Source organism: Panthera uncia, chromosome B4, assembly GCF_023721935.1.
Source record: "Panthera uncia isolate 11264 chromosome B4, Puncia_PCG_1.0, whole genome shotgun sequence".
NCBI lineage: Eukaryota > Metazoa > Chordata > Mammalia > Carnivora > Felidae > Panthera > Panthera uncia.
The window spans coordinates 80,660,288-80,685,527 of NC_064809.1; the positions used below are offsets into that span (position 1 = coordinate 80,660,288).

The 25,240-nt window shown below is 42.8% G+C and overlaps 2 protein-coding genes across 10 annotated transcripts in view; one reads left to right on the forward strand and one right to left on the reverse strand.

Annotated features, from left to right (window-relative positions):
* Nucleotides 1-20,516, forward strand: part of RBMS2 (RNA binding motif single stranded interacting protein 2) — a 70,132-nt gene extending 49,616 nt beyond the window's left edge. For all 4 annotated transcript variants that reach the window (XM_049627368.1, XM_049627370.1, XM_049627369.1 and 1 more), the window contains 10 exons: nucleotides 750-907; nucleotides 7,043-7,122; nucleotides 7,258-7,367; nucleotides 7,703-7,749; nucleotides 7,919-8,012; nucleotides 14,530-14,607; nucleotides 14,896-15,006; nucleotides 15,594-15,674; nucleotides 16,077-16,162; nucleotides 16,686-20,516. In XM_049627368.1, coding sequence (XP_049483325.1) covers nucleotides 750-907; nucleotides 7,043-7,122; nucleotides 7,258-7,367; nucleotides 7,703-7,749; nucleotides 7,919-8,012; nucleotides 14,530-14,607; nucleotides 14,896-15,006; nucleotides 15,594-15,674; nucleotides 16,077-16,157 — 840 coding nt within the window. In that variant the 3' untranslated portion in view covers nucleotides 16,158-16,162; nucleotides 16,686-20,516. The remainder of the gene's footprint in view (nucleotides 1-749; nucleotides 908-7,042; nucleotides 7,123-7,257; nucleotides 7,368-7,702; nucleotides 7,750-7,918; nucleotides 8,013-14,529; nucleotides 14,608-14,895; nucleotides 15,007-15,593; nucleotides 15,675-16,076; nucleotides 16,163-16,685) is intronic.
* Nucleotides 20,517-22,275: 1,759 nt separating this feature from the next.
* BAZ2A (bromodomain adjacent to zinc finger domain 2A) overlaps nucleotides 22,276-25,240 on the reverse strand; it is a 35,835-nt gene continuing 32,870 nt past the window's right edge. For all 6 annotated transcript variants that reach the window (XM_049627339.1, XM_049627335.1, XM_049627336.1 and 3 more), the window contains one exon: nucleotides 22,276-25,150. In XM_049627339.1, the coding sequence (XP_049483296.1) occupies nucleotides 24,985-25,150 (166 nt within the window). In that variant the 3' untranslated portion in view covers nucleotides 22,276-24,984. The remainder of the gene's footprint in view (nucleotides 25,151-25,240) is intronic.

The window sequence follows — 25,240 nt, forward strand, 5'->3', positions numbered from 1 at the left end:
AGGGATTGAAGTTGCTGGTGACCTGACCCTACTCTCTAGGGCAGTGACTGCTTAAATTCTTAAAAATACAGCTGTGGAAAGTTATTGCCATTTTGCACATTCTGCCCCCTGGTGGGGGCTCTTCCACCTCTTTCCTCTTTTCTGAGAAAAGCCCTCTGACAATGGCGTTTAGGAGACTTCAGAGTTCCTACGAGATTAGAGCTCTGAGGGCTGCATGGTGACCCAGAGAGCTAAACATCTGCCCCTTAGCACAGCCCCCAGCACGTTGCCTTTCCTTTCCCCTTCTCCCTCTTCCTGCTCTCCCTCAGTCGAGAGTGAACAGGCATTCCTACTCAGAGGATTGAACAGGCATTCCTACTCAGAGGATTCTGCTGTGGCCGGAAGAGGAGGGAGGGGGATTGCTTAAAACAGGCCAGCCGGGAAGCAGTGCTGGCCAAGGGAATCCAGTGCTGGGGAGGGAGGAGTAGCTGCTCTGCCTAGTTCTTAAAGAGACAGCCAAAACATCACCAATGACTTCTATTATGGGTGTGTAAAGTACTGGAAATATTGAATCTGCTTTTTTTTTTTTCCCTTGACTCAACATACAATCCATGGTAGTGAGACTAGGTGTTATGAATAGTTAAGATACTCTTTGTTTATGTGGGCCCCTTCCTACTGTCTCTTTTCTGAGATGTCGTATTGTGATGAGGGCTTAGGGTGGGAGAGGGATAAGAGATGTGAGCTTCATTTTCTCACTTTTTTCCCCATAGCAACAGGAGCAGGACCCCACAAATTTATACATATCAAACCTTCCATTATCAATGGATGAACAAGAACTGGAGGGGATGCTGAAGCCCTTTGGCCAGGTTATCTCTACTCGAATCCTTCGAGATACCAGTGGGACCAGCAGAGGGGTTGGCTTTGCAAGGTGAGGGATATCAAGAATGGGAAATGATGAAGCTAATAAAGAATGTCACTTAGAAGATCACCAAAAAAATCTGTACTCCCTCCCCCAAGGGACAAATTATTGGCCTAAAGTACTTGACAGTGAATCAGAAATTCATTTAATTAGAGGTCACAATACTCAAAAACCCATTTGCTCCCAAATCTTTATCCTTTCTCCACTATTTCTTGCTACTGTAGCATTTGTTCCTTTGATCCAGACCCAAGCAGAATACAATAATTCTATATCTTCTTACAGTTTACTGAATAGTTTCTCATTCTATTATCTCATTTAATCTTTACAACAACCCCACGAAATATAGTAAAACCTTGGTTTGCGAGCATAATTCGTTCCAGAAACATGCTTGTAATCCAAAGCTCTTGAATATCAATGTGAATTTCTGCATAAGAAATAATGGAAACTCAGATGATTTGTGCTACAACTCAAAAATATTCATATGAAAATTATTACTAAAAAAATGATTACCATAATAAAAATATAAAGAAAAATAAATTAACCTGCACTTACCTTTGAAAACCTTCATGGCTGGTGTGAGGGAGACAAGAGAGAGTTGGGTTATTGTGTAGGGCGACTTTCACTAACAGAATCACTGCTATCTGTTGGCTCAGTGGAATCTTTTTCTACGTGGCGGCCATAGTATATGGTCACACGGATGTTGACTCCAGTGCAATATTAATAAACTCTTATCATATACTGTATTTAATGTAACTGACAATAAGGCAGCAGAGGGAAAGGTCTGTATACCTGCAGGCAGCCTGACCTAGAACGAAGCAAAGCATTCCTAAGTTTACTCTTGTATGGACTGTCCATACAAAAGCAAAGGACTGTCCATAGGTGCTTTGAAGTGACAAAAAATGCACTAGTGCCTGTTGTGGGCATCTTCCAAGGTTCTGAAAAATCACTGATTTCTGCCAAACACTGCGGCCTAAGACTGAGCATTCAAACATAGAGATGATCGCCCACAGTCCCGCAGAAAGAGAGAGAGAGAAGAACCATTGGCTCAGTTGTGATCATGTGACATTTGGCATCACATACAACTTGTATTGTAAGACATTGCTCATTTATCAAGTTAAAATTTATTGGAAATGTTTGTTCATCTTGCAGAACATTCACAGAACAAGTTACTTGCAATCCAAGGTTTTACTGTAAATATTCTCTGTTTTAAGGAAACCAGGACACCTGGGTGGCTCAGTCAGTTGAGCTTCTAACTCTTGTTGACTCAGGTTATGATCCCAGGATCATGGGATTGAACTCCGTGTTGCACTCTGCACTGGGTGTGGAGCCTGCTTGGGATTCTGTCTTTCCCTCTGTCCTTCATGTGCTTCTGTCCACTCATGTGCTTACTCTCTCTCTCTCAAAAAAATAAAAATAAAAGTATACTCTAAAAAAAAAGCCATTTTATAGATAAGGAAACCAGAGTCCCCAATATAAAGTGATTTGTGCAAGGTCCCACAGTGAGTGGTAATCCTTCTGGCTTTAAAATCAGTGGGATGAAGATTTGGTCTACCTTTTCAGTTCTGTTGAGAGACTTAGATCCTAGACCAATTCTGCTACTAATTGCCCCTGTGATATCAGACCTTTATGTGACTTGGTTTACTCTGTGAAGTGGAGATTGATACAGATGAGTGGTTTTCTTAAGGTATACCGTACAGCTGCGGAGTTCTCTAGGTTGCCTACCTCTTCTGGGCTTAAGTGTCATTTGTAGGGTTTCATAATCTCCTAGCCCACTTAAGAAATGGTTCTGCCTTTATTTTAAGATTTTGTTTAAACGGAGATTCTGTCACTTTTTCTAAAAGTTTGAAAACTATTGGAATAAGTGATCTGAAGGTCCCATTTTGTGTTAAAATATCTTGTCTGGTCCAGGAACACTCCCTTACTCTGGAGTATTTCAGATCTTGGGAACTCAATCTTGGTAGCACCACCTGCTGGCAATCCCAAGTATAACTAAAAGAGAGTTCCTAGGCTTGAAGTCATCATTTTTTTTTTTTTTTTTTTTTTTTTTTTTTTTGCTCCCATACTCTTAAAGCAGAGGTTCTCAACCTTTTTCAGTTCATGGCACCTTATGTTGTCTCAATACTTTGTTTTTTGCTCTAGACCAAAAGAAATACTTGAAGGGGCACCCAGCTGGTTCAGTCAGTAGAGCATGCGACTCTTGATTCTGGGGTTGTATGTTCGAGCCCCACATTGGGGTAGAGTTTATTTAAAAACAAAACAAAAAACAAAAAAAAACTGAGCAAAAGAAATGCATAACAGTTCAGTTTATTGAGTAATTTAATGGTCTAAACAACTCAAAAAGTTTTTATGTTAAAAATTTTGTAGCTATTTTGGAGTGCCTGGGTGGCTCAGTTAGTTTTTGCTTGATTTTGGCTCAGGTCATGATCCTGGGATTGTGGGATTCTCTCCCCCATTTGTGCGCTCTCTCTAAAATAAAAAAAAATTTTAATTAAAAAAATTGTAGCTATTTCAAAAATGCATTAAAAGAGAAAATATTTTTATTTCAATCTTTATACTTACTGTACTTATAAATGGGATGTGCATCTGTTGAACACTGCACAACTTCTCATCTGTTGAACACTGCACAACTTCCCAAGCCTTGGAATCAGATTAGACACTTACACCCTTATTTCCTGTTACACATTGGTTTTCTTATGGTATTTGCTTTTGTCGTAGCCACCTTTGAAAAACTAGCTTTGTAATAATACATTATCAAAGGATTGTAGGGTGATCTAATATTGAAATAGTGACCTGTTTAGAGTTAGTAGTCCATCCAGTATCCAACAGATGTTGCTATATTTTCTTCAGAAAGTTCAAAAATTCCCTGTATGTGCCTCTGTGAGCTCACTGCAGAGGCACAGGGTACCTCCGAGCCCAGTTTGGAAACTGTGGCTTTGAAGACTTGAAAAACTGAAATCTTTTGCATCTTTCTATGTTACTATCTACATATTTTCTTCATACATTTAGATCTTGCAAAGTATAATTTCCAGCAAATTACAAGTATTGACATTTTAAATAAAACTGTCATGTCATTTACAAATGTATGCAAATATATCTAAATGTCATAGCAATGTGATATACAAAATCATCCTTTTAAAAATATATAGGACATTTCTTTTTTAATAGTTATAACTTTTTTAAGTTTATTGTTTTTTTTTTTAGAGAGAGGCGTGCAAATGGGGTAGGGGCAGAGAGATTGAGAGAGAATCCCAAGTAGGCCCCACACTGCCAGGGCAGAGCCCGATGTGGGTCTTGAACTTACGAGATCATGATCTAAGCTCAAGTCAAGAGCCAAACGCTTAACTGACTGAGCCACCCAGGCGCCCCAGTAGTCATAACTCTTAGATCATTCTTATGATGTTCTTTCTCTTTTTAAAAAAAAATTTTTTTTAGTGTTTTTTATTTATTTTTGAGAGAGAGAGAGCACAAGCAGGGGAGGGGCAAAGAGAGAAGGAGACACAGAATCTGAAGCAGGCTCCAGGCTCTGAGCTGTCAGCACAGAGCCCAAAACAGGGCTCGAATTCATGAACTGGGAGATCATGACCTGAGCCTAAGTCAGATGCTTAACTGACTGAGCCACCCAGGCGCCCCTTCTTTTTTTTTTTTTTTTTTTTTAATAGACTGATGTGTTTAGGGACTATTTAAATTTTATTTATTTATTTTGACGGGGGACGGGGCAGAGAGAGAGGGGGAGAATCCCAAGCAGGCTCCATGCCGTCAGCATAGAGCCAGATGCGGGGCTCGACTCCACAAACTATGAGGTCATGACCTAAGCCAAGATCAACACACACTTAACCGACTGAACCACCTAGGCGCCGCCCCCCCCCCCCTTTTCTTGATCTTGTATTTCCATTCCATTTCCTTACAAAATTGTATTCCAGTATAAAATATTTTTATAGTTGAAAGTCTTTTTATGGATCATTCTGTCGTACTTCTCTGTAACTGTTTTTTTTGTTTTCATGCTGAGAAACCTGTTCACATAAATAAGTAAATGGGAATAGAGTTTTGTTAAAATAGGAATTCTTTGAATTCTTATTTATATGCCAATAACCAATGTGACTGATTTGTCAAAATTGATTTTTTAATGTGTCCGTTAACAACCTACTGAGTTATCCAGCTTGTTGGAAAGAAGAATTAGAAACATCTGACTTACAAAATGATTTAAAAGCCAGGCATCATTGCCTCTTGTGGAGTTTGGGGATGGGTGCAAAATCTGTGGAAAGGGGTGGCTGTGAGAGGGCACTTGACCTTTGGTGGCCACAGGCTCTCCCCAGGCAGACCAGTTTTAGGAAAGAGCTTATGAGGAAGTGGAGGGTCTGAAAACAGTTCTCTTAAAATACCCCATGCCTGCATAGCCTTCTGGAAGATTAAGGAGTAGAAGTAACCCAACTAAAGACTGCTGCTGTGGAATACCTAGGTTGTGGTTTTTCCCTAAAAGGTTCCATTTGAGACCGTTTTAAAATGACCACCTTCATAGGAATGGTTCATATTTTTAGTGGTTATTGGCATAGAAAATGCAATGAGATTTACTTTAAATATGGAAGGAGGGGAAGATACTGTACCTTGTGTCATACAGACCCTTAGAATTTTTAGAACACACTTAAAAGACATGATCTCATTTGATCTGTAGTAGGGTAGGGTGGATATTATCCCTAAAGCAGAAATGAGGAATAGGTCCAGTGGGTTTTTGTGCAGGTCCTAACTCACAGAACTTTGGGTAGTAAACTGGTGCTGGAACCTAGATTTTCTAGTTTCTTACTTGTCGTCTTTCCCCAGTAAGACAGTTTAACTCAGTAGTTCCCAACATTGTTTCTGTCACTATAGACCATGAACTCTGTCTTCCCTTTCCTCTTACAGTTTTATAAAATCTTAATATTATTAGGAGCTAATTAGACTACAAAAGCAAAAAATAAACATTAGCAAGTTCTTAGCTTATACAGTTTTATTGGCGTGAAGTTAGGAATTTTGTAATAAAAACTAATGGTGACATGGGGTACCTGGCTGGCTCAGTGGGTAGAGCATGTGATTCTTGATCTCAGGGTCATGAGTTCAAGCCCCACACTGGGCATAGAGCTTATTTAAAAAAAAAAAAAAAGGCAGGGGAGCCTGGGTGGTTCAGTTGGTTAAGTGTTCTACTCTTGATTTTGGATAAGGTCATGATCTCACAGTTTGTGAGATTGAGCCCCACGTTGGGCTCTGTCTGACAACGTGGAGCCTGCTTGGAATGCCCTCTCTCCCTCTCTCTTTGTCCCTCGTTCAGTTGTATTGTGTATACTCTCTCTCTCTCAAATAAATATTAAAAAAATTTTTAAATAAAAAAATCTGGGTGTCTGGGTGGGTCATTTGGTTAGGTGTCCAGATGTCGGCTCAGGTCATGATCTCATGGTTTATGAGTTTGAGCCTCACATTGGGCTCACTGCCGTCAGCACAGAGACCGCTTGGGATCCTTTGTCCGCCCCCCTCTCTATGCTCTTCCCCTGCTCACACTTGTTCTCTGTCTCTCAAAAATATACATAAAAAAAAAGGTTATTCCTAAGAAATAAATAAGTAATAAAATAAAATAAATAATGGTGACAGCCACTATTTATTCTATTCTTGTTTGTGAACCACACCTAATAGTGGGCCTATCCATCAGTAACTTCTTTGGGATATTCATAGCATGAGGATCTTCATTTTTCCTTTTAGGAGCCCTATACGAACCAGTTGAGGGAGCTTTTAGACCCTGGGGTTGCCACAGGGTGCCTGGGTGGCTCAGTTGGTTAAGCACCTGACTTCGGCTCAGGTCACAATCTCACAGCTCTTGAGTTTGAGCCCTGTGTCGGGCTCTGTGCAGAGCCTAGAGCCTGCTTTGAATTCTGTGTCTCCCTGTCTGTCTGCCTCTTCCCTGCTTGTGCTCTCTCTTTCTCTCTCTCAAAAAATAAACATTTAAAAAAAAGATGCGGTTGCCTCTTCAAGATACCTTGAATTTGTATGGAGAAAACTGTGTTTCTAGAGTCATAATTTTTGGAGCATTTGTGGGGCTGGGAACTTAGAGCTTTCTCTTTGAATGTAGGGGGAGCACAGATCCTGGAGAAGCTAGAGCCTAACCCCTCTTGTGCTCCTTAGGATGGAGTCCACAGAGAAGTGTGAAGCCATCATCACCCACTTTAATGGAAAATATATTAAGACACCTGCTGGAGTACCAGGTGAGGCATCTGGGAATCAGGCTGAGAGAGTCACAGATTGTTACTTCCAGGGAAGATTCTGGAGGCATTTTGCATGAGTGTGAATGGACTAAGTGAGGTAGGACTCAGCTGCCTATTTGCTTGCTTTCTTGGCAGCCCCTTCTGATCCCTTGCTTTGCAAATTTGCTGATGGTGGTCCAAAGAAACGACAGAACCAAGGAAAATATGTGCAAAATGGACGGGCCTGGCCAAGGAATGGAGATGTGGTAAGAGGACTTCTGAGGAGACAGGAGTACTAAGGTTATTAAAGTGGAATGGAAATTACCATGGCCTGATTTCTGTGAGTTTAGTGGCAAGCTTGAGAGCTATAGCATGTAACTGAGAGATGGCTGGCTGCTTAACATGATCTTCAGTGTGGGTCTTGAGCGGGATTTTGCAGCCTGCACAACCAGAAAAACTCCAGAACAGCAGTAATGGGACCAGTCCAGACTTTGCTCTAATCTGTTGCATCAAACACATCCTAGTCTTGACATTCTGGGCTTCCTCCTGTTACCACCCAAGGGCTCACAATATGATTGATCACTGTGTTCTTCCTTTATAGGGTGGTATGGCTTTGACCTATGATCCCACCACAGCTCTTCAGAATGGGTAAGGGTGTTTGCTATCATTGGGCTACCTGAAAATGACAACAGCCTGTCCTGGTACTGGGATGTTTCATCTTGATTTTTAAACAGCAGTTAGTGGGAAGTGGCTGTGTCTGTTAGTGGGGCCCTTGTGGTTTCCTGTGACTCCTTACTGATGAGGTTCCTTCTTCCAGGTTTTACCCAGCTCCTTATAACATCACCCCCAGCAGGATGCTTGCTCAGTCTGCACTCTCCCCATATCTTCCATCTCCTGTGTCTTCATATCAGGTGTGTTCATGCCCAAAAAAGGGTGTGGTGGTTTTCCGTTATCACTGTGCTTTAGGTAAAGGAATATAAGGCTGGAAACTACTTATTTTTTGGTGTTTCCTTTATGTATATTGCTCACAAATCATTTTACTTGAAAGCATAACATGTGATCACATTACATATATATAGACTGTTATGGTAGCATCCTCTTACTCTCTGTCTACCACCCCATAAGTAAACCCATATTAATTTCCTATTCCATATATTTCAAAAGATTCCATATTTTTCTTCATGTGGTATACACATATGTATACAGTTTTGGAAGTCATCGTTTAATGTGTATACAGTTTTGGAAGTCATCATTTATTTTACAGAAATCTGGCCATATTAAATATATTTTTATACTTCTCTCCTCTCACTTAACAGTATCTTAAACCAGTGATTCTCAAAAGTGTGGTCCCTAGACCAGTAGAATCACCTGAGAATTTTAAAAAAACATAAATTCCTGGGTTCCACCCCATATCTGCTGAATTAGAAACTCTGGGGATGAGTCCCAGCAATCTGTCACCATACAAAGTTATTATAGTATTATCGACTGTATTCCCTATGCTGTACTTTTCATATCTGTGACTCACTTCATACCTGGTAGTCTGTAGCTCATAATCCCTTCCACCTATTTCGTCCATCTTCACCCCACCCCTCCACCCCCCTGGAAAGCTAAATTTTTAACAAGCTCTACATGTGATTCTAATGTAGTTAATGTTGAGGTTCTTTATTTTAATTATTTCTTTTTTTAAATAGTTGCATTATATTTCATGCTGCAGATATACCAGAATTCTTCAACTCTATCTTGGTGAAGGGTATTCACTTGGATTTCAGAGTTTTTCTGGTACAAATAACACTCCAATCCATGTATTATTCAACCTAGCAGGCACATTCCTTGGACTCTAGCTCCCAGAAATAAAACCACTCATAAGTAAAGACCCCTATGGCTACATCCTTAAGTTTGAGTACTTTTATTTCTGGGGACTAGAGTCCAAGGAGCATGATTGCTAGGTTGAATAATATATGGACTTTCAGGGTTCTTTTTGTTTTTAATACGTATTTTTAAAGTTTATTTATTTTGAGAGAGAGGAAGAGAGCGCATGTGCATGTGAGCAGAAGAGGGACAGAGAAAGGGAGAGACAGAATCCCAAGCAGGCTCTGCACTGTCAGCACAGGAGCCGAACACAGTTGGGGGGTGGGGGTAGATACAGTCTTAGGAAAAGTGGGATCATGCATGCCTTGAACTGCAACCAAAGGTCTGGCGCTTGACGACTGAGCCCCCCAGGCGCCCTTGGACATTCAGTTTTATAGATGTTGCCAGATTGCTTTCCATAAAGGCTTTCCAAATTGCTTTCCATAATGTTTCAGTTCACATTATGAGAGTGAACTGAAACAATGTATGGGAGTGCCCATTTCCCTCCAGCCATAAGTGACATTGCTCTTTTTAAGTTTTTCCTGTTTTGATAGGTGTGAAGTGCATTGTTGCTTTAAATTTTTTTTTTATGTTTATTTTTGAGACCGAAATGGAACATGAATCGGGGAGGGGCAGAGAGAGAGGGAGACACAGAATCTGAACAGGCTCCAGGCACAGAGCCTGACATGGGGTTCAAACCCACCAACTGTTAGATCATGACCTGAGCTGAAGTCAGAAGGGATGCTTAACCGACTGAGTCACCCAGGCACCCCTGCATTGTTATTTAATTTGCACTTCCCTGACTATAGCTGAGTTTAAGCGTTTTTTGTTGTTGTTGTTGTTGTTTTTTGCATTTATCATATTTTGATTTGCTCTTCTCTGATTGCTCTTCATATGCTTGGCCCATTTTTTTGTTTGGTTATTCCTTTCCCATCAACTTATAAAAAACTTATTTGTATATTATTTAAGTATTAATCCTCTGGTTATCTTTCTTACAAATATTTTTTTCCAAATTTATTTTTTGTCCATTGACTTTGTGTTGTGGTCCTCAGTCTTGAACTGTAAATCTGAATCACTTGGAGAGCTTATCAAACCTAAATTACTGGGCACCACACAAAGAATTTCCAATTCAATACATCTAGGGTAGGAGGCAAGAATTTTTTTTTAATTATTATTTTTTTAAATGTTTTATTTGGGAGAGAGAGAGCATGAGTGGGGGAAGGGCAAAGAGAGAGGGAGACACAGAATCCAAAGCAGACTCCAGGCTCCGAGCTGTCAGCACAGAGCTCAATGCGGGGCTCAAACTCATGAACCATTATGACCTAAGCTGAAGTTGGACGCTTAACCAACTGAGCCACCCAGGTGCCCCCTCCAAGATTTATTTTGGTTGTTTTACATTTAAATATGTAATCATCAGGAAGTTATTTTTTTAATATATATATTTTAAGGTTTATTTTGTGAGAGAGAGTGTGAGCAGGGGAAGGGCAGAGAGAGAGGGAGAGAGAGAATCCCAAGAAGGCTCTGTGCTGACAGTGCAGGGCTTGAATTCATAAACTGTGAGATCATGACCTGAGCCGAAATCAAGAGAGTTGGACGCTTAACCAACTGAGCCACCCAGGCGCCCCCAGGAATTTATTTTTGTATATGGTAGCAGATAGGGATTTTTTTTTAATGTTTATTTTTGAGAGAGAGTGCGTGTATGCCCACGTGAGCTGGGGAGGGGCAGAGAGCAAAGGAGAGAGAGAATCCTAAGCAGGCTCTGAGTTGTCAGTGCAGAGCTCAGACTCATGGGGCTTGATCTCATGAACCATGAGATCATGACCTGAGCCAAAATCAGGAGTTGTTGCTTAATTGACTGAGCCACCCAGGTACCCCTAAAGATTTTATAAGTAATCTCTGCATTCAACACAGGGGCTCAACCTTACAACCCTGAGATCAAGAGTCATACAGTCCACTGACTGGGCCGGCCAGGTACCCCACCAGATAGGGATTTTATGGAATTATTTCAGAACGTTAGCGAGTTGTCCTAGCACCAGATTATTATATCATCATATTTGAATTAATGTATTATTAACATGGTGAATTAAATTAAAAATTAATGGTGGGGCCCCTGGGTGGCTCAGTCAGTTAAGCATCTGACTGCAGCTCAGGTCATGATCTCACAGTTTGCAAGCCCTGCATCAGGCTTTGTGCTGACAGCTCGGAGCCTGGAGCCTGCTTCAGATTCTGTGTCTCCCTCTCTCTCTCCCTCCCCCACTTACACTCTGTCTCTCTCTAAAAAATAAAACATTAAAAAAATTTTTTTTATTAAAAATGGTGACTTAAATTGTCACCTTTGTCATATAATAAATATTGGGGTTTGTTTCTGTATCCTTTATCCTCTTTCAGTGCTCATTGTGTCTGTTCTTACTCCAGTGATGCGTTGACTTGATCACAGTGGCTTTCATAATATGGTCCAATATAAGACAAACCTGTTCCAAATTTTTCAGTCTTTTTGCTATTTTTGGCATTTACTCTTCTGTGTAAAGTTTATGATTGATCATTTTATCTAATTTTTGGAAAACTGATAATTTTTTTTTTAATTTTTTTTAACGTTTATTTATTTTTGAGACACAGAGCATGAACAGGTGAGGGGCAGAGAGAGAGGGAGACACAGAATCTGAAACAAGCTCCAGGCTCTGAGCTGTCAACACAGAGCCCGACGCGGGGCTCGAACTCACAGACTGTGAAATCATGACCTGAGCCGAAGTCAGACGCTTAACCGACCAAGCCACCCAGGCGCCCCGGAAAACTGATAATTTTAATTAGAATTACATTAAATTGATTAGTTTAAGAGAACTGACTTTTTTTTTTTTTTTTTGAGAATTGACTTTTTAAAAAGTATTCCCTCCACCCAAGATTTGGTATTTCTTTTCATGTTTTTAAATCTCTTTTTATGTCCGTCAACAAGGTTTTCGTGTTGTTTACATAGGTCTTATACTTTTCTTGTTGAATATATTCCTAAGTGTTCCATAGTTTTTATAAGCATTTCTAGATACTTCTGGATACACTGAAGAAAAGCTATTGGTTTATGTTCATCTATCTTGTATGCAGCTACCATGCTAAATACTACTACTAGCATTTTTTTTTTTACTGAGTCTTTTAAGTTTTCTAGGTATACAGTTATATCATCAGTGCAAAATCATAGCTTTCTCTGTCTTTCCAATTTTATGCCATTGTGTTCTTATCTAATTGTAACCTGTTTGACCCTACTGTAAACTACTATTTTCATAAGTGCAGGGGTTTTAATATTTCTTTGTTTAGGTTAATGTTAACAGCTAGGTTTTGGTAATAGCTTTCAATATATGTATGTAGTTTCTAGTCTCTATTTCACTTTTTGGCGTTTTTTTGTTTGTTTTTAATAAATTGCTGCTGGATTTTATCAAATGCCTTTTCAGCATCTCATACTATGGCTTTCTCCTTCAGTTTTGACTTTTCTTTATAGAGTATCTGATGTTGAACAATCCTTATATTTATGGGGTAAACCTACTTGTTTATTGTGATGCATTTCTAGTTTCTCATTGCTAATTTTTTTCCATTTTAAAATTGAGATATACTTCATATGCCATAAAGTTCACCCACTTAAATCAAAACCACACTCAGATATCACCTCACGCCAGTCAGAGTGGCTAAAATGAACAAATCAGGAGACTATAGATGCTGGCGAGGATGTGGAGAAACGGGAACCCTCTTGCACTCTTGGTGGGAATGCAAACTGGTGCAGCCATTCTGGAAAACAGTGTGGAGGTTCCTCAAAAAATTAAAAATAGACCTACCCTATGACCCAGCAATAGCACTGCTAGGAATTTACCCAAGGGATACAGGAGTACTGATGCATAGGGGCACTTGTACCCCAATGTTTAGAGCAGCACTCTCAACAATAGCCAAATTATGGAAAGAGCCTAAATGTCCATCAACTGACGAATGGATAAAGAAATTGTGGTTTTTATACACAATGGAATACTGCGTGGCAATGAGAAAGAATGAAATGTGGCCTTTTGTAGCAATGTGGATGGAACTGGAGAGTGTTAAGTGAAATAAGTCATACAGAGAAAGACAGATACCATATGTTTTCACTCATATGTGGATCCTGAGAAACTTAACAGAAGTCTATGGGGGAGGGGAAGAAAAAAAAAAAGAGGTTAGAGAGGGAGAGAGCCAAAGCATAAGAGACTCTTAAAAACTGAGAACAAACTGAGGGTTGATGGGGGGTGGGAAGGAGGGGAGGGTGGGTGATGGGTATCGAGGAGGGCACCTTTTGGGATGAGCACTGGGTGTTGTATGGAAACCAATTTGACAATAAATTTCATATTTAAGACAATTTAAAAAAATAAAAATAAATTCACCCACTTAAAGTAGACAAGTCTGTAATTTCTAGCATATTTTGCAAAGTTATGCAAGTATCACCACTGTCTAATTCCAGAATATTTTTATCACCTCAGAAAGAGACTCTGTACCCATTAGTAGTCACTGCCCATTCTCCCTCACCCCCACCCCCTGGCAACCACTAATATACTTTCTATGGGTATAGATTTGTCGACTGGATACTTCATATAATTGGAAGCATACAGGGCTCTTGGGTGGCTGGGTCGGTTGAGCCTCTGACTTTGGCTTGGATCATGATCTCACAGTTTATGGGTCCGAGCCCCATGCCGGGTTCTGTGTTGACAGCTCAGAGCCTGGAGCCTGCTTCGGATTCTGTGTCTCCCTCTCTGCCCCTCTCCACTCGTGCTCTGTCTCTTTCTCTCAAAAATAAAACATTAAAAAATTAAAAAAAAATAAATGGAAGCATACAGTATATGTCTTTTGTGTCAGGCTTCTTTCACTTAGCATGCTCTCAAGGTTTAACGTGTTGTAGCATATAGTGGTACTTGGTTCTTTTTTATGACTGAATCAGTCACATTCCTTTGTGGGACTATACCACATTTTGCTATTCACTTATCAGTTGATGTCTCTTTGAGTTGTTTCTGCCTTTTGGGTATTGTGAATAATACTGCTTTGAACGTTTGTGTACAATTATTGTGTCAACACATGTTTTAGTTTCTCTTGGGTATATACCTCCAAGTGAACTTGCCGGGTTACATAGGAACTCTGTGTTTAATTTTTTGAGCAGTTGCCAAACTGTTTTCCAAAGCTGCTGTACCATTTTACATTCCTGCCCGCAGTATATGACACTTGTTATCCTCTCCCTTTAAATACAGCCATCCTAGTGCGTATGAAGTTGTATCTCATCGTGGTTTTGATTTGCATTTCCCTAGTGACGAATGATGTTGAACCTCTTTCATGTGCTTATTGGCCATTTGTGAATCTTCTTAGAGAAGTATCTATTCCTATCCTTTGCCCATTTTTAAATTGGGTTATTTGTTGACATGTAAGAGTTGCTAATATATTTTATAAAGAGTTTATTCTTAATGTTTCTATGTTGTGAGGGGGCATTCCAACTTTTTTGGGGTTTTGCTGAAACCAAACTATCAGATCACTGGGAGAAACAGTGGTTTCTAGGCAGTTAATGTGTTTGTCTGTTTATTTTGTTTGCATTAGAGAGTAACTCAGACATCTCCTGTACAAGTACCTAACCCATCTTGGATGCACCACCAGTCATACCTCATGCAGCCTTCAGTGAGTGTTCATAAGTGGGCAGAAGCCAAAGAGGCAATTTGATGTAAAGAAAAACAATGGGAAAAACAATGTAAAGAAAAACAATGTGGGTGTGAGTTCTGGCTTAGAACAAACTCAGAGTTTGTTATTCCAAGACAAGGACTCCTCCACACCAATGAGCAGAGCTCCCGTTTCTGTTGTACAGCTGGGTTACTACTCACGTGTTGTTTCCCAGGAATTTTAAATGTCTGCCTTCAGTGGTCCTGATAGATGTGAATCACTAACCCTGTCCTTTGGTGCTGCCTGTAGGGTTCAGTTCTGACACCAGGGATGGATCACCCCATTTCTCTCCAGCCTGCCTCCATGATGGGACCTATTACCCAGCAGTTGGGCCACCTCTCCCTCAGCAGTACAGGCACGGTAAAGCAGGACATTTCTGATTTTCAACTCATACTGAGCAAGGGGTCCCTGTGTCATACTCTTCAGCATAAATACTTGTGAGTGAGGGCGGCGGTTACTTCGGCATCAGTGAAGGCACACTCAGACGAGGAGAGAAACAGAATACGGCCGTTCTGTTCCCCAGTTCACTCCTTTTAACTGATTCCTACTTGGAAAACTAAACAAATATTGCTTCTGTCTTCATAGCAGTTTATCCAGGAGCTCACACACATGCCCTTAGAAATCCTTACGAAAATCATAGAAAGAAGAATGCATTAAGCTCTTGAAGTTTCTCGTAGGTCGGCTGCATTCTGGCTTGCACAGGAGAGCTTCAAGGCTGTGTGATGAGCAAAAGCAGAAGGCAGGAAAGATCAGGAAAGGAAGGCATGGAGGTGGACGTCTCTCTAAGCCAGTGCATTTTAGAACCACCTGAAGTGCTCTTGAAAAAGACAATTAGATTAGACTCTCTGGGGATGGAACATAGGCATCAGTGGTTTTTAAAGCTTCCCAGGGACTTTAAATGTAGCCAAAGAGCCCATCTCTGAGCCTGTTGCTGGTTTTCACTCTAGTACATGCCGACGGCTGCTGCTATGCAAGGAGCGTACATCTCCCAGTACACGCCTGTGCCACCGTCTAGTGTCTCAGCTGAGGTAAGAGCTTTCTCGTCTCTTTGGATTGAGGATAGGACAACAAACAGGCAGACTTTCACCTGATCAAGATCTTCCTCTAACAGTGATGCTGGTTCTGTGTTTCCAGTCAGCTGGTAGGTATGTGAGTGAATGTAGGAAATAAGGACTTCGTCTGTGTCCTTGAATGAGGCCCTTCCTCACATTGGACAGACAGTGGTTAATGCTGCTCGTACTGAGTAGTGTCTTGGGAAGAAGACAGAGTGCTCTAATCGTTGAGGAGGTGATGCTGTGTGCGCATGTGTGTGTGTGCTCTCACGGGTGTGCAGAAGGGGGTGGGTCTGGGTGGGTTCTAGTTAGGCTACTTTAGTGGGAAGTCACCAAAGGCATGTGTAAGGTGACCCTCCTACCTTGGCTGTGGTGCAGGAGAGTGGCGGCCAGCAAAATCAGGTGACGGTGGATGCTCCCTCAGATCATGGGGTCTACTCTTTCCAGTTCAACAAGTAACAGCGGTAAGAACCATAGGTTCTCATGTCTGTCATCCTCCTCCCTCCCCTCTCTGGCTTCTGCCTCCTTTAGGATCCCCCTCCCCGTCTGTGCTGAGTACAGGCCTACCTCTTTTTTGTGTGTTTTACTTTATTGAACTTTGCAGATATTACATCTTTTTTTTTTTTACAAATTGAAGTTTTATGGCAACCTTGCTTTGAGCAAGTCTGTCAGCACCATTTTTCCAACAGCATTTACTCACTTCGTGTCTCTGTGTCACATTTTGGTAATTCCAAAATATTTCAAATTTTTTATACATTTGTTATGGTGATCTGTGATCAGTAATTATGACTTTCTGAAAGTTCAGGTGATGGTTAGCATTTTTAGCGATAAAAGTACTTTGAAATTTAGGTATGCTTATTTTTTTTAGGCATAATGCTATTGCACACCTAATAGACTACAGTATAATGTAAACATAGTTTCTGTATGTGCTGGGAAACCAAAAATTTCATTTGAACTTGCTTTATTGCGATACTTGCTTTATTGCAGTGGTCTGGAACCGAACTGCAATCTCTCTAAGGCATGCCTGTGCAAACGAATTCTCGGCAATGCTGATGCTCCCAGACTCCAGAGGGCCAACCAGGAATACAGACCATCTGTGGGGTCCTGCTAACGACTAACACGCGGTCATCGTTTTTCACTGGCGGGGCCCTGGAAAGAGAAATCTACGCACTCCCTGCCCTCTGCTTATTCCTCCATTCCCGATGGAGCCTGGGGGAGCCGTCACTTTTTGTGTGTGCTTCAGCCAAGGAGATCAAAAGAACTGTTTTTCTTTTTTTTGCAAAGAAAGTTTTCTATTTTGTTTTCAACTGCAATATACTCTTTCCATATCCCAAAGAGACAGTGCCTGGAGCTTCTTCTCATCTTTACTCAAAACAGTGTTTGATGTGTTGGGCTTCTCTGGGGAGGCTTTAAAAATTTTTGTCATTTCTTTTTTTAAAAAAAGAAAAAAAAAAGGTGTGAAAGAAAGAAAGATGCAGAAGTCCTACTGTGGACCCTCACACAGATTTTAGTTATGGGCTTATTTTGGTGTGTGTAGAAGAATATACAGACTTCAGAAGTTTCATTTTATAAAGTCTTAGTTCATACATCCCGTCTCTTCTTCACACATTTTATGCCTTTCTCTCATCCAGACTGTTCTTTTTCTCTTTTCATACAGCAGAGCCTGCCCACTTTGCCTTTTTACAGTTTTTAATTTTGTGAATTTCTTTTTTGAATGAAATTTTGTGTGGACTTTTTAGAGGCCTGGGCAAGGGACAAGGTAGAACACTAAGCAGGCAGTGGAAGCAGCTTGTCCTCCCTCTGCCTTGCTGCATCCTCACGACCTTGGAAGAAAGACCAGACTTTGCCTTCAGGAAAGAGAGATGTGATGCAGGCTTGTTAAAGAGACAGTCCCACAGTCTTTGGAAGCCATCCTTGAGCCAAATTTGGACGAAGACTAGGTCTTTCCTGGAAAGCTCCAAAAGGGTGGACTTTCTGACTTCTGACTGATTCTTCAGATCACTGAGATCAACACCATGTGAGGAAGTGTCTCTTCTCCAGCGACAGGTTTACAGGAATACCAGCTTTCCTGTTTTCCTGAAGGATCTTCTTTTTTGCCTGGGGTCTCTGTCCTGTCTTCCTATCACACATTGCTGTACTCAGATGAGCCTTTGCAACTGTGACCTTGTTGAATCGACTTGGGCTTTTTCCCCACTGTGGAAGATCATCTGCTTCATCTAGACCAGTAGTTCTGGTCTAGATGAAAAAACCAAGAAGGTGGTTTTGTCCCCTAGAGGCCACTTGGAAATCTCTGGAAATCTCTTGCCTGGGGCTGGGGGCTGTGTGCTCTTGGCATCCAGTGGCCAGAGACCAAGGGTGCTGCTAAAATATCTTACAGTGCACAGGACGGCCCCAGCTCCCCCAGCAAAGAATTATTTGGCTCCAAATGTTGGTAGTGCCAAGGTTGAGAAACCTCATTGTGGACAGTGTTGTTACTGCCTCCTGTAACAGAGGACTTGGTAAGTTCCCACCCTAACCCTGGCTACACAGTGTCCTTTGACACTCAGCGTAACTAGTTGAGAGGGACGGAACTAGGGCCCTTGAATTTTCCCCAGGCTTTGACCTCGGACACCTCTGCATGCAGTGAGAGCTGCCCTCGAGAGGCACGTGCACACACACGTTCAGCGGGATCCAGGTATGGGGACCGCTCTGTGTTGTGCGCTGTGCAGGGTGAGAAGGACAAAGCTCTCTGTAACTGTCCAGGGCAACCTGCTCTACCCTCGTGTGTGTTTGGATCCCTTTTCCAGGGAACCGGAATATCAACAATAAATTTCCTTCTTGTGGAAGGACTACAGGGAGCTAGGACAGAAAAGGGCAATAAATCCCATCTCATTACTTCCAAGGTTGGAATCCTTTAAAATCTATATTTTGCTCTTTAACTCCATCTCCTTTGCGAGCCCGGACTCTGTGACATGGAGACAGAGAGGAGAAGGCCTTCGCGCATCCCCTCGAAGTAAGATCCTGTGACTGTCCTCTCCCAGCCACTACCTTGCGCACCGTGAGTTGTGCTCCCCTTCACTGCAAGGTCAGGTGCTTTTCACCAGTCCATGAGACAGAAAGCCAAGCCGAATGATAGAGAATGGAGAGATGGATGGGTGTTTGGTAGGCTGGCTGTTGGGAGAGCAAAGGGATGATGCGGAGGGAAAAGAAGCTGTGGTGTCAGTTCTTGTACAAAGAGTTTGGACCCAGCTTCCCCACCCCACCCCTCCCCCTGTCCCAGAAGTGAGTCTTTGTGCTCTCTGCCCCTCGACTGCCCTTTTGTACAGCCCTGCAGGCAGGGGAGGTGGACGGCTTGGGTCATGTATAAAATGTAAAGGACATAATTGCCACTATTAATTTTCTCATAAGTAAGTCCCACCTCAGGAAGGGCTTATCCCTTGTAAAACAGCCCCAAACCCAGTAACTTTCTAGAAGGGTTTGGCCGACTGGGCAAGTAGCTCTTGTTTCTGAGTCTCCAAGTATGCCATATATTTCTTATAAGTGGACTTGAAGAGGAAAAAAGAAATCCACAATCCTGTTCATTTAATTGATAATTTGGAGGCGCCTTGCTATACCCAGGAGCTTTAGTGCAGCAGGGGCGTTTCAGGTATGAAAACTGTTGTTCATGCAACTGTTGCCTCTCCTCCGCCCTCCCAGACATTTTTTTTTTTAACTTAAAAAAATTTTTTTCCCCAGAACTCTTGATAGTATTTTCTGTGTTGTTGTTGTTTTTTAATGTTTAAAGGGCCAGGGTTGTGCTTGTTTTAAATCATGAAGTTACCTTTTGTGTATTCGATTCATGTGAATCTACATAATGGGTTCTGTTGAGTGTTTCTGGTTTGGGCAGGTTGGAGCATGGGAAGTGGTGGGAGCCTGAAGTTATTTTTGTAGTAGTTAATGGCACTGTGGAATTTTAGTGTTTGGGTTATGCTCCTGTTTTCCCCCTAGTTGTTAGTTCATTTCTAACAGTCAGTTGCTAACATGGGTGAGTGATCGGAGAAAGGGGAGAATGAGGGATGCTTTTTCTCTCATGAAATAGCCTGTTAGTGGCAGCAGTGGCAGGGGACTTGTAGGAGGGCCTTCAAGCTCACAGCCTCGGGCCGGGCTAAAGTCTTTAAACACTGTGCCTAGTATTTTCCGAATTGTCTTCACAAGAGCCAAGATCATACTGTCTGCATGTCACATCTCACCCCCACTCATTACAGATGCTTGTAACATTCTGAAAATATTTTGTGCTTTTCTGTTTTTGGTCAAATAGAATACATCAGAGTCCCTTCTGATGATATAATCCTTTTACTAGGCTCAGAGCCTGCCTGTCCTATCTCACATCAGTGTTCCTACTGTTCCTTTCACCCTCTGGGGTGATATTCAAACCCTAGGCTGATTAGACTTTTTGGAGGAGGGTGTGGGTAGAGGGTACAGAAGATGTGGGAATGATGATAGGAAGAGATGTTATTTTTTAAGACTGTTTTAAACCAAAGAGTTTGGAGAGCTGCCCAGACTAGGAAGCCTGGTGGCTCTGAAGAGGCAACAGCCATTGTCAGTAATAGATAGGCAGGGGTGGAGGACATTATGTTCGTCGAGGGTGAAGACTAGACGTGCTGCTCTACCAACCATTCCTGGGTTGGGCCACCTCAGCCTAGCTCCATTCCTCTTCCTTTCTTAACCTGGTCGGTGAGTTCATTCACCCCCTTGATGCCTGCAGTGCTCATTCCTTGCTGCTTCAGTGTCCTCCTTAAGTATGGGTTGCCACTTTGCACCACATAGGTGCTTGAGAGGCCCAGCTGGGATGGGATGTTGCGGGGATCGTGGATGATTTAGTCTCTTTTTTTGGAGGGGTGGGAGGTGGGGGGTGGAATTTCCTCCCTGCTCTGTTGTGCACATGCTCCACCTTCTGGGAGAGCAGGAGAACTGCACTCATGAAGGGCGACGGAGTTTCTTAACCAGTAGTTAAGAAACTTGGGTCAATGATCAGGTCTCAACTTGTCCCCAGGCCCTGTTAAACTAGCTTCAGAGAAGAAGGTGGGGGTTGTGAAGCTCGTGTGTAAGGGCTAGGTGTTCAACTTGTGCCTGGCCACACCGATTCCTCTTTAAACCAATTACTCCGTTTTGGTGCTTAGCTACATTTTAGGTCCTTCCAGGCATTATTAGCAGAGCCCTATTTACTCAGCTTTTGTTAACCACTTTCTTTTGTAAGGAGGGTCTTCCTTCAGCCACTAAGGCCAGCCTGTGAGTTGTGTCACCCTTCTGATCTTTGCTGACCTTGCCAGGGGTGCTCCCCACAGGGCTGCAGTCATGACAGGTGCCCTCTTGCCCATTACCATTGCTCTTTCTCCCTGCCACATCCACTCCATGTACCAGAACTTCCTTGTCCTTGTTACACATCTACCTCACAATTTCACAGTTAAACAAGGGCATAGGCACCTGGTTTACCTCTGTACTCTGTCCTTACCTTCATGAGCTGGAGGCTAGAAAGGGTTCATGATCCAATGCAATAATTTCTATTTCTGAAATGTCTCCTTTGGGATTTTTAGCTCATTAATCACCCTGGAATAGTGTGCACTCTTCAGTTAGATCTCATTGTGATAGGCTCGGGGAGCGGGGACAGGCCATGTAATGACTGCCTAGGATGTTAATTAATGCTTGGGAGCCACTGCCAGAACCACCACCATTGGTGCACATCTCAGAACTTGAGGATTGAGGGAGTTGACCAGTGTGGCTGCTGTATAGCCAAGAAGGGTTAACAAGTATCAAAAAGGGAATTTGATTTTTATGGTGCTGGAAGCTGGTGTTCCTGTACCTTGTATCTTTAGAGGGTTCACCAAAATAAAACTTCCAGACTGGAGGGTGGGGAGATTTCCCAGCCTGAGTAAAGGTCCTCACTCCATTATGGTGTCCCTATCCCATTTTTTTGTGAGTGGTGCTTTCTAGCATGCCCTCGTCATCTTGGACAGGAGAAGTTTTAATTTATACTCAAATACATTTTGTACATTTTTTCCTTTATCCGGAAGCTTCTAGTTGTATACTCTTTTCGTGTCTATGCCAATGCCACCTACCTTTTAGCTTATTCTTCCTTTTTGACCCTTGGTATTTTCATGTTCCTTCCCTACAATTTGGTAGAGCTTCATTTTGTCTTTCAGCTTTTGTTTTGAAATAAAACACAAAAGTCTACCTCCTGGTGTTTTATCCATTGGGGGGGAAGTTGGGAGGTTGGTGATGGGCCCGTATCTGCTACTGTGGGAACACAAGTGGCAGCTTAGGAAGCCAAGGCGGCATCTCACAAGGTGGGCACTAGGCACTCTGAATCCCACTTTGCTCCAGCACCTTGGCCAGGAGCACGAAGAATCTGTTCCATCCACGTAAGCAGAAATCCTACTCTCAATGATGCCTCTTGTACAGCAAAGGCCAAGCTTGGAGGTTTGGGGCTACACCTTGGAAGTTTAGGGGCATATTGCTCCCCTGCCTGCTGTCTCCTATACAAGTCATACCCTAACACCCAGTCTTTCCCTTAGGCAAGTGTGAGAACCTATGCTGAAGGGAAGATAAATACACAAGAGTCTTTTGAATCTCTATCAAATGTGGTTTTTATTTCAACTGACAAGCACTTTTCTACAGCTGCACTTGTGGAACATCACATGGCAAAAACAGGAGTTTTTTCTCTAGACCTTTTTTTTTCTTTTTTAAACCTTATTAAAAATGAGATTGGTCCTAAAAATATAGAAAGAAATAAATTTAAATTCACAAAAAACTGTACATTATCAAAAAGTCACTAAAACACCACATTTGGTTATATAAAAAGTCAAGTCCCTTTTGTTGTAAAAGGAACATGGAAACTTGTTGGTGTCGATGGTGTGGTTTCTTCCTGTTACCAGACTGATAGAGGGGAGGGGAAACAAAGGGGCAGGGGGTGGGTTTTATTATTTTTTTTTTTACCTGCCTTCCCTACCGAATACTCTTATTTGACAAGAAGAGAAAAATCCACCTAGCTCAAGGGGCAGTGAAGATGAGGGAAAGAAACATGAGAAATGGCCCCTTTGATCATGCCCTACCCCACCCCCCTTAAAGCCCCCACTTCTTCAAACTGAGGCTAGGACTCCACCCCACCTTAAGAGTGCCTGGTCCCTAGGGAAAGAGATGGAGCTGGGAGAGGAATACAAAACAGGAACATGGAGATTTCACTCCCCCGTCCACCTCGCCTCCAACAATAGAAATTAATCTAGTACATTTTACACCAGGGGAAAACTGCCATGGGGAGAAAGAAGAGCCCCCAACTATAACAGTTCCAAACGTTTGACTAACACAAACTTTGTTACAGCGCAGTTATTTAGATAAAATATAAATATTTATGCATAATATAAAGTCAATTCAAATATTCTTCAATCCACCTCTTAAAAGCAAAAAAAAAAAAAAAAAAAAAAAAACCAACAAAAAAACATAAAATTAAAAGTTTTGAGGTTTATCTGACAGAAAAGGCGACTTTAGAAATAGGCCATGGGGGAGGTGGGGGGCATAAAGGAATAAGAAAGGGGCTGCCCCAGGACCTCCCCACACTGCCCCCCACCCCCTTCAGTGGCTGTCCAGTGCTGCCAGAAGGACAAGGAATGCTCCACCTTGCCTGGCACGCCCTCCCCCACCAATGGAACATTTCTTGGTCACCTGGGCTCTCTGCTTGGGCCGCCAGCAGCCGCCTCCCCAGTGCAAGTACCCGTAATCTCTGATGGGAGGGGCTCTGCTGAGCAGGAGAGCAGGGGGTGGGGGCCCATGGCTGTGGCTGGGAGTTAGCAGCTTTCCTCTCACAAGCTGGGGCTTAACCTGGGCATAGTCACATGTAGGGCAGCGGTGGGCCCAGAGCCCTTTTCCCTACTCTCTTGTGCTCTGGGGTCTCTGCTGCTGGGAAAGGGGCCCCGGGTATGAAGTAGGTAAGGGAAGAAAAGCACAACTAAACCCACAGAAGCTCATGGGATTAGAAGATCCAGTTCTACCCCTCTCCCTACAGAAGCTTAAGACTCCAAGCTACTGAAAGGAGAGGGAGTTCCTGCTGAAAGATTGCACAGTTTGAAGAGGCTGGAACAGAAATGCCTGGGAGAGGAGACACAGCCTTATACCCAGAAAAACTGCTCCTGTGGTTTCCCAAGGACAAAAATGTGATGGTTTGAAACACTAGGGAAGGTGGAAATAAAAACATACTTAGGGAACCTGGATGCCATCAAACAACACAGGGCACAATCACAGCATCCTCCCACCCTCCCCCCTTCTCCCACTCCCTCACACACACCACACATACCCACAGACAGACACACACACACACACACACCTCTCTCTGAGGCCAGCTGATTGCTACCTGGCCTCCATCTTGGGAGTGCGCCCAAACTCAGCAGTAGTTGTCCCTGAGGAGTTCCCAAGAGGGAGGTTTGGGTAAGAGGTGGGGAAGGAGGCTGGAAGGCCCAGGGTCCAGGGTGTCTCCCTGCCCTCTCCCCAGCTACTGAGTTTCAAAAAAGGCTAGAAACTCAGCACATGAGGAGTATCCAACATTATAAATGGGATAGCTATTGGCAGGAAGATGAGGACAGAGAGAAAGGGACCTCTGAACTTCTTTTTCCTTTGAAGGGAAAAAAGATTTGGGGGAAGAGAGAGGGGGAGAGGAACCCGTACACGATAGTTTTACATTATTGGATGAGAGAAAATCTGAAAGTAGGGAAAAGGAAAAATTGAGTAAGTGAGAAGCAGGGGAGGGACTGAACATGGAAGCAGCATGTTCAGGGCCCGGTGTCCGGCTCGACACACTTGGGAGTTAAGTCCACTTTACTGGCCGTCACTGCGGGTCCACACACAGTACAGAGTGTTTCTCGGTTTCACACATTCACTAGAACTATTGCTATTGTTAAACAGCCCCAGAATGCTGGGGCACGTACAGGGAAGGAGAAGAAGCTGGGAAGAGGAAGCAGGGACTTCTTTCCTCCTCCTCATTTTAAATTAGGAAATAAAACAGAAAGGAAAAATTATTTCTTTCTTTCTTTTTTTGGCTTTCAGTCCAGAAGGACCTCATCTCTGCCCCTCTTATTTGAGGAGCAAGAGGAGGAAAGGGAGAAAGGGGTGTAGGTAGGGATAAGAGGATGTAGGGCGCTGCCAAGGGTGGGGTCAAAAATCAGGATTAGATCTCTGACTCGAGTCTGGACCCAGGGCAGCATCAGCAGGTAAGAATGGCAGGGTATTTTTTGTTTGGAGGGCAGGGGGAGATGCCACCAGGTGACTCCCCACCTCCCGTGCCTCACAGATTGGCCTGTTTTCCCTGATAAAACTCCTCCCAGCGGCTCTCGAAGAAGCGGCGCATGATGTGCCCAGCCTTGCCCACTTCAGAGTCATCCTCATTGAAGGTCTGGCAGTTGTCAAAGACCAGGAGTGCGTCTGCCGCGAACTCCTCCGAGCTGGTGTACCTGGGCAGGATGGAGGCAGAGCTGTGAGTAGGGGTGGGGGGAGGAAGAGTTACAGCAGCGACACACAGCCAGGGGAGGTGCTGATGTCTA